This window comes from Pelophylax lessonae (assembly GCF_965119305.1).
Source record: "Pelophylax lessonae genome assembly, chromosome: 4".
Taxonomy (NCBI): Eukaryota; Metazoa; Chordata; class Amphibia; order Anura; family Ranidae; genus Pelophylax; species Pelophylax lessonae.
In genome coordinates, this window is record NC_138771.1 from 366,689,744 (window position 1) to 366,704,794 (window position 15,051).

At 39.3% G+C, this 15,051-nt stretch overlaps 1 protein-coding gene across 1 annotated transcript; it reads right to left on the reverse strand.

The window, feature by feature from the left end:
* Positions 1-453: 453 nt before the first annotated feature.
* LOC309552029 (endoplasmic reticulum membrane adapter protein XK-like) lies at positions 454-2,326 on the reverse strand. Its single transcript, XM_082252777.1, has 2 exons — positions 2,206-2,326; positions 454-2,117 (listed from the first exon to the last, which is right to left on the reverse strand). The coding sequence occupies exon 2, from the start codon at positions 2,070-2,072 to the stop codon at positions 762-764; it is 1,311 nt and encodes a 436-aa protein (XP_082108903.1). The 5' UTR covers positions 2,073-2,117; positions 2,206-2,326; the 3' UTR covers positions 454-761.
* Positions 2,327-15,051: the final 12,725 nt, after the last annotated feature.

A 15,051-nucleotide genomic window follows, 5' to 3' on the forward strand; every position in this document is an offset into this window, starting at 1 on the left:
AGACGTCATATGACGACCCACGGTGGGCAAGTGGTAAATGAAATTTACGCCAGTTTATATTTGGCGCCTTAAAAGTCCCACTATCCCTTCCTTCCAATCTTTTGGATTTGCTCGCAGCGCACCGTTCAAAATTGCATAGTAATGTACAGCACCGCACTGCTGTACATTGCCATAAATGAAATGTACGTTTCATACACTTCAAATAATGTAAAAAAAAAAAGGAGCTGTGTGATGGCGCACCATACTGCCCCCTACTGGACCCGGGAAAGGACAGCTGCTGGGGCGGTAAAGTGCTCCAGAAGCTCTCTGTTCCCATGTGACTGTGACGCCCGGCTCCTAAGAGACCACAGTTTGGTACCGATCCATGGCCCAGGGGTTGGGGACCTCTGGTCTATAACAGCGAAAGGTGTGTTCTGAGTGACATGGCTATATAAATCTCAGGGCTGGATGGATAGAAATACAAACCCTTAGGCAGGTAAATCAACCTCCTTATTTATACGTCGTCTACGTATCTAGCTTGTCTGCCTGGAGTTCAGCTTTATAAGCACATAAAACTGTGAACGACGTTGAGGTCTTTGCTTGTACCAGTAGCAGGAGCGACAGCTGAATGTGCTCTTTGCACAGCTGCTCTGCAGTGATAAGACTTGGCATAGGCACTTCTCTTCTTCCTGAGTGAATCATGTATCACATTACAGCGTGTGAAAAGATAACAAGCACAACTTTGCTACAGTTATTTTCTGCTCAAGTTTGGAGTACCTTCATCATACGATGCTCTCTCTTCCCACCCCATGCCTCTGCAAAGGCTTTGTTCTTTTGCAACACGCACACGTTAACAAGTCCGACACGTTATGGCTGAACAGCGAACGGCATGGGTGAAAGTACTGGTAGAAAAAGAGCATGAAAAAAATAGCAGCGGCATATCCCACCAACAGCTGCACGACGAGGAGCGGGGAGCAAAAATACTCAAAGCCGTCTTCCTTGTAAAAATACCAAAGTAAAATCAGAGCGACATTCTCAAGTAATCTAAAAGTATAATGGAGGAACAGTCTTCCCCAATTCTGGGACTGATCAATGAGGTCTTTTTCGGTTAAGTTGAGTTGGACAGCCGACCAACAAAACATATTGATGGCGGAATACAATAACGTCACCGTGCTCAAAACGATTGTGGTACCTATCCGGCTGAAGTTTTTCTCTACGTTCTCTGGGATGCTGTTCCCGCTTCTCCAAAAGTTGACCCACGGCAATAGGAAGAGGGCCACCAGATTCACTACAATCACAATGGCCACCCAAGCCTTCAGCCCTGCGCAAAAGAGCACCATGACTGTAACGCGGGTGGCGATTTCCAAGGACCTCCACAGAATGATGCAGACGAAGGCTGGCACGCTCAACTGTACTTTGTAGTCATCATATTTGATGTGGATGGCCAAGATGTTAAGAACCAAAGCGCCATAGGTGGTGGAGGCTAGAGACATCGCCATGAGGAAATCTCGTGCGGGGGGGACGTATCTCTGCAGGACCGTGACATACAACTGAAGGGTGAGCTGCGGCGTGGAGCCCAGAAAAGCCTGAATGACGGCCGTGCGCTTGAAGGCGTTCCGATGCGTGGCCATTCTCCGCAAAGAGTGTCCCACCTCCCGTTCCTCTTCTTCAAACACCCCCCAGCTGCGGTGATGCTTTTTTCGGGAGATGCTCACGTAGGGTTCTTCCTCGCGCCCCATCTGACAGTACACCATCAACGCCTCCACACATCTGATGATGGGTCCCAGCTGTAACAGGTGCATGAGCAGTACCAGCGGGTGGTCCCGGCCCAGGTCCCGATGGATGAAGGTCAGGGTGAGTTGGACCATGATGGAGGGGACCAGCATGAAGACAATGGTCAGAGCCATCCACACCTCGTCCTCCGAGCGCCCGTAATCCGCCGCCATCCAGCAGGCGGCCGCCGTCTCCGCACAGAACAGGAAGGTGGACAGGAGGATGGAGACCGGGGGTCTGCTCCGGGACCGGACCGATACAAAGTCCTCTTCTCCCGGTACACCGGGGGGAGACCTACCGGCCTCAGATACGTCCTCCATGGTCAGAGAGATCGGACTACACACCCCACCATCCGGGAGATCGGACTACAACCCCCACCATCCGAGAGATCGGACTACAACCCCCACCATCTGGGAGATCGGACTACAACCCCCACCATCCGGGAGATCGGACTACAACCCCCAACCACCTGGGAGCTACATGGAGGGTGCAGGGCACACCCGCCTCCGCTGTGTACACCGCCGGTAACCGGGAGAGCCCCGATCTGTCATTGGCCGGTGGACAGACATGTAGGGGCCCCTTCCTCCTAATACAGTACAGACATGGAGGGGCCCCAGCCGCCGCCTCCTCCCAGGCACACGTCTACAGGCTCCTCCGCTGATGGGTTGCATGATATTGATCTATAAAACATGAATAAAGAGATTGGCATAATGATGATAAATTGAAAAGGGGGATGCTTTGATATAGCCAATGACTCCCTTACTATATTATTATTGGACCTATTTACATTGTGACTATACTCAATTACTGTATTATTTCTTGATATTCTACCTTATTGGTTTTATGAATGTGAAATTGGGGACTCCTCTACTAGCTTCTGCATTTGATGATGTACAATTCATATGTCGTGTATATTTTTATATTTGTATGTACAATAATTGTGTCACCTTTCCTGCCAGCCTAGCCATGTCCCTCATTTAAAGTCTCAACTAGGGATGATCGAACGGTTCGGGTCGACGATCGGTTCGACCTGAACTTTGGGTGTTCGAAATTCGGCCGAATTCCGAACTTTTTGCGGTAAAAGTTCGGAATTCGGTCACCAGAACTGCCCAAAATGCAATGGGACAGGAAGTGGGCTTTAAAAGCCCGTGATTGGCCCAGAAATGTTAGTAAAAGCCAATGAGGGGGCAGGAGTCTGCTAGGATTGGAGTGACTATGGGGACCAGAGGCCTATCAGGAGTGAATACGCCCCACAGTATATAACATAGCCCCGCCTAACCTCTAGCACTGTAATACAGAGGCTTTGGAGTGGAAGCATTTGTGTTTCTCCTGCTGTGTTAAAAAAACGTTGCTGCATAGCCGATTGCTTGTAAAGCTCCAGATCAGCAGAAGAGCAGTGAGCTTACAGAAAGATTGTCAGTGTAGTTAGAAATACAGGTATACGTGCTTGCTAGTCAGCTACTGTGCAAAATACATTTCAGCGATACACACATCTGCTGTATTTAGCGACAACTTTGGGTCGCATAGCAGTGTGCGTTTTGCAGGTGAATTTCACCACGCAGAGTTGCCAAAGCCTCAGTGACAACTTAACGGCTGTTCTTGTTGTAAGCATTAATACACAGTGCCTTTAATGCAGGGTCATTGGTGTCAGTTATAGGAACCTCCGTACAATGTCACCACCACCAGCTCTGGCACTACATAAACAAAGACTTTTGAAGGACTCTGTTCTTGCTTAGTTGGATGTTTTGGATTATTTATGCAATTTATGCACTTTATTTATTTGCACTTTATGAAAGGAGGGTAATCCCTGCGCTACTGAAATTCTAAGAAAAATAATCTGTTTTTTTTTTGTGATGAATTTTAATTTATGTATAGTTGTCACTGAGGCTTTATCAACTGTGCGATGTGAAAATCACCTGCAAAACGCACACTGATATGCGACCCAAAGTTGTCGCTAAATAAAACAGATGTGTGTGACGCAGAGTAGCAAAGCCTTTTGCAGTGGACTTAAGGCTTACAACAAGAACAGCCGTTAAGTTGTCACTGAGGCTTTGGCAACTCTGCGCGGTGAAATTCACCTGCAAAACGCACACTGTTATGCGACCCAAAGTTGTCGCTAAATAAAGCAGAAGTGCATCTACATACATCTTTTGACTTCTTGAAAACATTTGGTAATAATAGCCCCATTGTGAAAATACACCCGTTAATTATATCCACATTTCATTTCAATAATTTTTTCAATAGTTGGCTCTCTATCAAAAACGACAATTTTTAAGAACTTTTTTTTGCCTGATTCATAGTCCCTGGGGCATGACCCAGAACCCTAGGCACTTTTTAGGGGCATTTATTAGGTTTTAGGGCTTCAAAATTGTGATTTTTGATTCCCGAAGTTCGGGTCTCATTGATTTCAATGGGGTTCGGGAATCCGAACCGAACTTTCGGGAAATTCGGGTGTTCTGGTCAAACCGAACTTTTCAAAAGTTCGATCATCCCTAGTCTCAACCCTTCTTCTTTTTCCAATTGATTAGGGATGGATGCCTCATTCAAAGTTCCAAACCTCCCCCCATGTACTACTTTGGAGAAATAATGTATGTTTTTTCAAAAATAACAACCACTGAGAGAAGTTGCAATCTCAGCTTAAGGAATTTTTCCAACACAATGCCACTGCAGGGGTTTCTGCGTCCATAAAGCATTTGTCCTATTATTACAACTTGTCTCCAGGAAAAAGAATTGTAGGCCGAAAGAGTTTCAGGAGCTCCTTGCTCACATTAAAAGAGTCCATAAATAAGCATCAAATATCACCTGCTTTACTGGCAGACCCACAGAAATGTAGAATTTAGCTCAAAGAACTTTATGATCATAAGAGAGGCATGCAACGATTGAAAGCTACTTTTTACTCCCAGGGTAACAAGGCTGGAAAGCTTTAAGCAAGTCAATTACAGTCACGGCAGGCAAAATCTAGACTGGCTTACCTACTATACCCACAACTAAGGCAAAAGTCTTTCATCCCAAGGATATTGCTAATTCCTTTATGGAATAACATCAGGCTCTTTAAAATTTAAATAAAGACTTGACCACTCCTCAATGTCCTTGGAAAGTATATTAACCTTTATGAATTCTGTCAATCTTCCCTCTGTAGACCCTGGGGTTTTGGCTCAACTAAACACCCCCTTTAGTGCTAATGAGTTATGAAAACATATTTCTTCATTAGCATTAAATTAGTCTCTGGGAGAGGATGGACTGTCCACTGAATATTATAGAACATTCAAAGATATCCTCCCCCATTTACTACCAGTAAATAATGAGGCTGCAATGAAGGGTACATTTTCTAAGGAAATGCTTCAAGCAATCATCATTATGTTGCTGAAACCAAGGAAATCACCTGATGTACCCCAGAACTTAAGGCCCATTCTTTTTTAAGGCACTAGCAAACTGCTTGGCAGATACAGTATCACCCAGGTATTATTAGCCTTAGACCAGGTTAGATTCATGAAGGGGAGACAAGCACCTGATAGGACTTGTAGGAGGCAAAAAGAGATGACCGCACTCCGATGTAAATCAAAAATTGGAGTACATTTATTCCACATCAAACAATAGGCAACTGGAACAACACACTGTGAATGCAGGACACAAAGGCAGATGCGTTTCACGACTTAGAGATGTCGCTTACTCATTGCCGAGTCCAGTCTGTGTGTGCAACTACCACAGATAAACCCATGTATGCAGCTGAAAGCAATTAGGTTCATTAGCTGATTGTTCATTTGAATAAGCTGCTGCTACAAATCTGTGATTTTGAAATGCACAAACAGGATGGCCCCAAACGAAAACTGATTCAAATACACAAAAATAGTGATATATGTGACAAAAAACATCTATTCAAAAATACATCTTGTTGATTAAAATCCAATCAAAAAATGTGCATTTATGTTGAACAAAACTCAATATTTTAAAATACATGAATACAATAATTTCTCAAATCGTGATAAGAAATATAATATATATATATATATATACTTGTATAAACCGTGAAGTATTCAATGTAAATGTGGACGAATAAACTTAATTGATGTGCCAACATGCTGATCGGTACTCGATCAGAAAAGCTTTCTAACCGATATGTGTGAATCCCCAATATGGTGACTATAAGGAAACAAAGTATATGTACCATGTTGGATTATATATATAATATGTGGTACTGGATAAATAAACTTCGATCCAAATAATATAAAAAACACTGTTGAAGTGAAAAGTAATATTTAAAAAAATATAATATGAAAATATATATATATATGTGTATAATAATGAATGGAAAATAATATATGTGAGGCATATATGATAAAAAAATCATAGAGTGTATAAGAAATAATTAGATAAAAAGAATATATATATATATATATATATATATATATATATATATATATATATATATATATATATATGTGTCATGTTCTAGAATAGTTGGATAAAAAGTATATATATATACAGTGTATATATATGTCATGTTCCAGCATTCTACAACAAAAAAGACCACATAAAATATCTTTCGTCGCTGCAAGGCGATCTCTATGAGAATTCAAATGTACACAAGATATTCTTTCAAATTGTTCCATGGACAGTGTTTAAAACCATAAGTAGGTAGAAAGAACTCACAGTATAGGAAGTGTTGTTGGAGCTAATTAGCAACCCAAACATATATTCCTGTGAGAAAAGGAAGGGGGTGAAAATAGGGGAAGGATAGCCAATTCGATCAGATAACTAACTATTATCCGATCCGATTAACCCATAATTGGATGGCTAGGGAACCCCAGATGTCTAAAATCGGCTTGTGTGTGGAAGATAATAAGGGAAAACATCTAATCCAATCCAAATCTGACAGAAACATAATTACTAAATCCTGTTCCCATATGGAACCACATGATATATCAATATATAAATTGTAACTGTCAGATTGTAGATCATAGATGAAAGAGCCATAATATTATTATTTGCTCAATTGCTAAAGAATATTGAAAAGGCTACTAGTTCCCATTAAATGGAAGAACACAAAAAGCCGCACAACCAGTTGAAGATGCAAAAAATAAAATCCAAAATTTATTGCAGACAAAAAGATAAAATCATCCAAGATGAGACCACAACAGTCGGAGACATGGGGGAAAAAAGAAAGCACGGCGGTTGACTCGTTTCACGGAGTCTTCCGCTTAGTCGTAACCATGCTTATACAATACAATACAAGACACTGCTATAAATAGAGGAAAAGACATTTCAATTAGCATGTACCTCCCAGATTGTGCTTGATTGGGCCCACACAGCTGCAGATAATAAATACCAATTAAGGGCACACAAACAGCCAGCAGTAATTGTATGTTTGTTTTTGCTTCACCTTTGTCCAAGCGCATAGCAAAAGATTCTATGCATGCATATACCAAAAACGTATGTAATTTGTACAATAAAAGTACTAATGAAAAAATATAAAAGAGATAACAAATGATAAAAACCAAAAACAAGAAAGAAAAGAAAAAGAAAAAGAAAAGAAAAAGAAAACTGAAAAGTGAAGAAAACACAACAGTATAGGATGACATAAAACTGAAAACATATAAAGATGCTTATATAAAGATGGAACTAGAATCTAAAGAACAATCATATATAATGTATGGAAAAAACTATTATACATAAAGAACGTGTATATATATATATATGTATATATAGTACACGTAAAAGTATACATGCGACTACACATACATACACAACGTTCATGTTCCATAAAAACATATATGTATATAACAAATAATAATAAATATATGCATATATATAACTTTTCAATATCGTATAGCCCCATCCATTGAGTAGCATATCTGCAACTGTATTCACATACATAGGGCAATCCACCCAATCAAAAGAATATACAGATAACTAATCAAATATATAAAAGCACCAAAACTTTCTTATGAAAATGAATAGGTTTATAGACCTGATAGTCATGTTAATCACTATCAGCATATTAGCAAATACATATATATACAGAAATGCATAACCTACAAGTTGCTACATAGCACAAAAGAAATATAAATAGGGGCATATGTATAAGCCCATACTAAAGATAATAAGAGCTACGTGTAGGATTTATCTCATATGGGTCTAAAACAGAAACCCAGTTGGAAAATCCAATGGGAATAACAAACATGAGAAAAATGAGAAAAATTATATGTATATACTGTCAATAGTTTCAAACATCCATACACATATATACCATCCAAATAAACCCATGGCCAGAAACACATGCATACGGGTACATGTCCATTTCAGACCGTACAGAGCACAGTGTATAATGTGCACCTGTATGTACCACCGTGCATAAAGCACAATAATAAATATCCATAATGTCAAAAGAATCTACAGTGGAATACATATATATATGGCCATGGAGGCAAACCGGATGATACAATATGCATACATGTCAGGGAACATATGCATTCCAAGGAAAATAAGGACAGAAATAAAAAAAGGAAAAGAAAAGAAAAGAAACAATTAGGACACAGAATGACCGATCAAAAAAACATGTTCCATACACACATGTAGGATGTAAATGAACCTTTTGTATGTACAGTAAAAAATGTGTGTACCCCGAAAAAGTATCTAAATCATTATTGTGAGTAGAAGTGGGTAACATCCCATTCAAAATTCAACCCGCCAGGTAAGCGGGTCTGGAGTCTGTGAATCCAGAAAACCTCCCGCTTACATAAAAGGCGGAACACATCACCCCCTCTTACAGGAGCAAACACACGTTCGATCACTTGGACCGATACCAAAGACAGATCACCATCATGTTCTAAATTGAAATGTCGGGCCACATTTGTGGATTTCTTCAATCTAACATCACTAAGATGTTCCCTAAATCTGTCTTTGAGTTTTCGTGTGGTGCGACCCACATACTGAACAAAACACTCTCTACAGGTAATGAGATACATGAGATATGTAGTATTACAATTAAAAAACCTATTAATTTTGTATGTTTTATTCTCAACAGAGGATTGGAAATTATCACCCCCTAAGATGTGGGGGCATGTGATGCAGTCTTTGACACCACATCTGAAATTACCTTTCAGGTGCAGCCACGTTTCCGATGTGTTTTTAGTAGTGCTGAACAAACTTGGGGATAGCTGGTTTCCCAGTGTTTTAGCCCTCTTAGCGACAATATTTACTCCTCCCTCTAGAATTTTGGCATAGTCCCTATCACCATACAGAATGGGAATATGTTTATTGATAATTTGTTTAATTCTGTTGAATTCCAAACTGTATAGGATAGTGAGGTTGATAGAACCATTATTGCCGGACGTCTTAGATTTATTGGGGGGTTTCTTTGGTGCAAGAAGGCTTTTTCTGTCTCTATTAAGGGCAATAGAGTATGCCCTATCAAGAGTCCATCTTGGATAGCCCCTGGCCAAAAAACATTTATATAAGAGTACTGACTCCTTATTAAAAACGTCCAGGTCACTACATATCCTTCTAATATGAAGGAATTGACCTACCGGAATGCCCTTTCGAGTATGGACCTTGCTACTACTAACCCAACTAGTGATAAGTACCCCACAGGGGATTTCTTCCTAACTAACTTACACTATCTACCTCTGCATACTAAAGGACTGTTACTATGTAAGCACTATTTCTATCATCTGCATAACTTCATAGATTGCTAGCTCTTGAGCCTACCATCATCTACATCATTGCACTAGGTTACTCTCTCTTGTATACTTCATCTGCTGTCCCCTACCACCTGTTACTATACATGATTGCTAAACCTATCTGCATACTACCTATCATCACCTACCATTCTCCTGAATATTACTACTGAGTACTCACCATTTCTAACGCCTGTCTCTCACCTCTATACTATCGTATACATCCTATCACTCCAGGAACATCATATTGAGTGTATGTATATTTGCATAAAGCAGGCTGTGCACGGTGATGAGTCCTGAGAGTTGGATATGTTTGTTCAACACATCTCTACATGACTACTGAGTGTAATAATTTTGCAGCTGCAAATCCATTCACTAACAAAAAACGCAAGAGCGTTACACCCGTAAATGCCAGATTGTGATCATTCCGATTAAGATATTCCAAAAACAAATCAAAAGGGAGGCTTTGTCTAGTGATGAGGATCAAATCGTCTATATACCGATAGAATATGACAATGTGGTTCCTATAGGGGTTACCATCTCCAAAAATGTGGGCCCTCTCCCACCAACCCATATAAAGGTTGGCCAGGGAGGGTGAAAAAATAGCCCCCATGGCTGCCCCACACCTTTGGAGATAGTAAACCCCATCAAACATAAAATAATTATGCCCAAGAAGGTATTCCAAAACCTCCAAAATGTATGTCTTGGCCACCTCAGCTAGATCCGTATAGTGGGTAAGTGAAAAATGCACAGCTACCAGAGCTAAACTGTGGGGGATAGAGGAATAAAGGCTCACCACATCACAAGTCATCCACTGGTCGTCTGGCTGCCAACAAATCTCACTGGTGATATTCAAAAGATGCATAGTATCCTTTAAGTAACTGGGCAAAGTGTGCACAATGGGTCGTTTTTTGGCCAGGGGCTATCCAAGATGGACTCTTGATGGGGCATACTCTATTGCCCTTAATAGAGACAGAAAAAGCCTTCTTGCACCAAAGAAACCCCCCAATAAATCTAAGACGTCCGGCAATAATGGTTCTATCAACCTCACTATCCCATACAGTTTGGAATTCAACTGAATTAAACAAATTATCAATAAACATATTCCCATTCTGTATGGTGATAGGGACTGTGCCAAAATTCTAGAGGGAGGAGTAAATATTGTCGCTAAGAGGGCTAAAACACTGGGAAACCAGCTATCTCCAAGTTTGTTCAGCACTACTAAAAACACATCGGAAACGTGGCTGCACCTGAAAGGTAATTTCAGATGTGGTGTCAAAGACTGCATCACATGCCCCCACATCTTAGGGGGTGATAATTTCCAATCCTCTGTTGAGAATAAAACATACAAAATTAATAGGTTTTTTAATTGTAATACTACATATCTCATGTATCTCATTACCTGTAGAGAGTGTTTTGTTCAGTATGTGGGTCGCACCACACGAAAACTCAAAGACAGATTTAGGGAACATCTTAGTGATGTTAGATTGAAGAAATCCACAAATGTGGCCCGACATTTCAATTTAGAACATGATGGTGATCTGTCTTTGGTATCGGTCCAAGTGATCGAACGTGTGTTTGCTCCTGTAAGAGGGGGTGATGTGTTCCGCCTTTTGTGTAAGCGGGAGGTTTTCTGGATTCACAGACTCCAGACCCGCTTACCTGGCGGGTTGAATTTTGAATGGGATGTTACCCACTTCTACTCACAATAATGATTTAGATACTTTTTCGGGGTACACACATTTTTTACTGTACATACAAAAGGTTCATTTACATCCTACATGTGTGTATGGAACATGTTTTTTTGATCGGTCATTCTGTGTCCTAATTGTTTCTTTTCTTTTCTTTTCCTTTTTTTATTTCTGTCCTTATTTTCCTTGGAATGCATATGTTCCCTGACATGTATGCATATTGTATCATCCGGTTTGCCTCCATGGCCATATATATATGTATTCCACTGTAGATTCTTTTGACATTATGGATATTTATTATTGTGCTTTATGCACGGTGGTACATACAGGTGCACATTATACACTGTGCTCTGTATGGTCTGAAATGGACATGTACCCGTATGCATGTGTTTCTGGCCATGGGTTTATTTGGATGGTATATATGTGTATGGATGTTTGAAACTATTGACAGTATATACATATAATTTTTCTCATTTTTCTCATGTTTGTTATTCCCATTGGATTTTCCAACTGGGTTTCTGTTTTAGACCCATATGAGATAAATCCAACACGTAGCTCTTATTATCTTTAGTATGGGCTTATACATATGCCCCTATTTATATTTCTTTTGTGCTATGTAGCAACTTGTAGGTTATGCATTTCTGTATATATATGTATTTGCTAATATGCTGATAGTGATTAACATGACTATCAGGTCTATAAACCTATTCATTTTCATAAGAAAGTTTTGGTGCTTTTATATATTTGATTAGTTATCTGTATATTCTTTTGATTGGGTGGATTGCCCTATGTATGTGAACACAGTTGCAGATATGCTACTCAATGGATGGGGCTATACGATATTGAAAAGTTATATATATGCATATATTTATTATTATTTGTTATATACATATATGTTTTTATAGAACATGAACGTTGTGTATGTATGTGTAGTCGCATGTATACTTTTACGTGTACTATATATACATATATATATATATACACGTTCTTTATGTATAATAGTTTTTTCCATACATTATATATGATTGTTCTTTAGATTCTAGTTCCATCTTTATATAAGCATCTTTATATGTTTTCAGTTTTATGTCATCCTATACTGTTGTGTTTTCTTCACTTTTCAGTTTTCTTTTTCTTTTCTTTTTCTTTTTCTTTTCTTTCTTGTTTTTGGTTTTTATCATTTGTTATCTCTTTTATATTTTTTCGTTAGTACTTTTATTGTACAAATTACATATGTTTTTGGTATATGCATGCATAGAATCTTTTGCTATGCGCTTGGACAAAGGTGAAGCAAAAACAAACATACAATTACTGCTGGCTGTTTGTGTGCCCTTAATTGGTATTTATTATCTGCAGCTGTGTGGGCCCAATCAAGCACAATCTGGGAGGTACATGCTAATTGAAATGTATTTTCCTCTATTTATAGCAGTGTCTTGTATTGTATAAGCATGGTTACGACTAAGCGGAAGACTCCATGAAACGCGTCAACTGCCGTGCTTTCTTTTTTCCCCCATGTCTCCGACTGTTGTGGTCTCATCTTGGATGATTTTATCTTTTTGTCTGCAATAAATTTTGGATTTTATTTTTTGCATCTTTAACCGGTTGTGCGGCTTTTTGTGTTCTTCCATTTGCTGCTGTCAGGATTGCGGATCCGTGCCTGCACCTGGGTTGGATGCATTTGGGACTTCCCCCTCACCTGAGCGGTTCTCTTCCCTTCTGACTATTTGTTACTAGTTCCCATTCCACTGACGGGGAAAACAAAGATTGTAAAAAAATCTTCTTGGATGAACCTGTATCGAGATAGAATACAGACTAATTGGCTAATTGTATTAAGAATATTCAATTAAATGTTTTAATTTTATAACGATGAAAAATATATCAATACAATGTAAGCCTATTATGTATATTTGCACAGCACTATCTTCTATATTAACGGCTCATTAAAACTGTATATTTTGGGAATGGACCACACGAAATACAAAGAATATTGGGTAAGACTGATTTGTTTGTGTGCATAGACATACAGATATATTACCGTATGTCTAAACAGGTGGTTCCTGCTTGATTCACAAGGGATTGAGGCTGTCCTGTCATCACCTGGATATACTAATCATTACTAATCATTACTTTGGAGCACTTTATATGAACATTTAGGTTTCATTAGAGCACATATGATGGACACCATATTTTGTTGATAACACTTGTTGATTCATGTAATCACTAATTATTTTTGTGCACTTCTGGCGCAGCACGTTTTTTGATTTTTTTGAGATTTATATGTCTAAACATGTTCACATTTTCAAAATTCATTAAGATGAAGTGTATATATCATTCAATATTATGTATAAAAATGTGTCACGTCCCACTCGAAGTTCAAGCCTTCGGGTATTCGTGTACGGAGCATGAATATCCAGAAAACTTCCCTTTTACAGAGGATCTGGAATAAATCTCCTCCTCTCTTGGGTTTTAAAACTTTTTCTATTACTTGAATCATTACTAGGGAAGTGTCACCTCCATGAAAATCATTGAAGTGACGGGCCACATTTGTTGATTTTAAGCAACGGATGTCACTTAGGTGTTCCCTAAATCTGTCTTTCAGTTTCCTAGTAGTTCTGCCTACGTATTGTTTCAAACAGTTCTTGCAGGTGATCAAATATATAATATATTCTGTGTTACAATTAAAGAATTTATTGAGCTTAAAATTCCTCCCACTACTAGAAGACTGGAAGTTCGGGCTTCTCAAAATGTGGGGACAGGTGACACAATCCTGCATCCCACATCTGAAGTTGCCCTTGCAGTGTAGCCATGTCGATGATGAAGCGGTGGTTTTTGTAGAGAACAAACTGGGAGATAAAGTATTTCCCAGTGTAACCGCTCTCTTTGCTACAATATTGACACCCTTATTTAAGATGTTATCGCATATGCGATCTACATGCAAAATTGGCAGATGTTTCCTGATAATGTGTTTTATATCATTAAATTCCAGACTATAAGGAAGCGCCAAGGTAACAGAAGATGTATTTTTATTTTTGATGTTTTTCTTTTTATGTAATTTTTTGTTTTCTATTGGCACCGTTAAACCATTAGAGTTGGAATGATGATCTACCGCTGTTTGATTAGTGGCTGTAGGTAGTAGTAAATCAGTTCGGTTCCTCTGGAGGGCCAGATGGTATGCTCTGTCCAGCATCCATCTGGGATATCCCCTCTGGAGGAACCGCTGATACAGATGGACCGATTCATTTTTGAAGGTATCGATGTCACTGCAAATTCTCCTAAGCCTAAGGAACTGTCCTACAGGTATACCTTTTATGGTGTGGAGAGGATGTCCTGATTTGGCATGCAGTAAACTATTACCCGCCTGGGGTTTTCTGTATAGAGTGGAGGTGACTTTCTTGCCTTCATGTTGTAAGGTTACATCGAGAAACTCTATTTTATCTGGGTTAGAAAAACCAGTAAAAGTAAGATTTAAATCGTTGTCGTTTAAAAAGCATACAAATGTGTCGAGGTCAATGGATTTATGGCATACAAACAGTAGATTGTCTATATAACGAAAGTATAAGTATGTTAGTTCCCTATATGGGTTATTACCTCCAAAGATGCGGGACTTCTCCCACCAACCCATATATAGATTGGCATCACAGCCCCGCATCTTTGGAGGTAAAAGACATCATCAAAAGCAAAATAGTTGTGCGTAAGTAAATAATCAAGAACTTCCACCACAAAATCTTGTAAAACAATAGACATTTCTGTGAAGGTTTCCAAACTATATCTCACCGCTTCCAAAGCCAAAACATGGGGGATAGACGAGTACAGGCTGGATACATCACATGTGATCCAGCTGTAGTCGTCTGACCACACAAAAGAATCCACAATTGTTAACAAGTGGTTAGTGTCTTTTAAGTAGCTGGGAAGTATGTGTACTATATGTTGGAGTT

What these genes read in the sequence shown, in the direction of transcription:
- LOC309552029 (XM_082252777.1), bottom strand. Translation starts at nt 2,072, where the DNA reads ATGGAGGACGTATCTGAGGCCGGTAGGTCTCCCCCCGGTGTACCGGGA.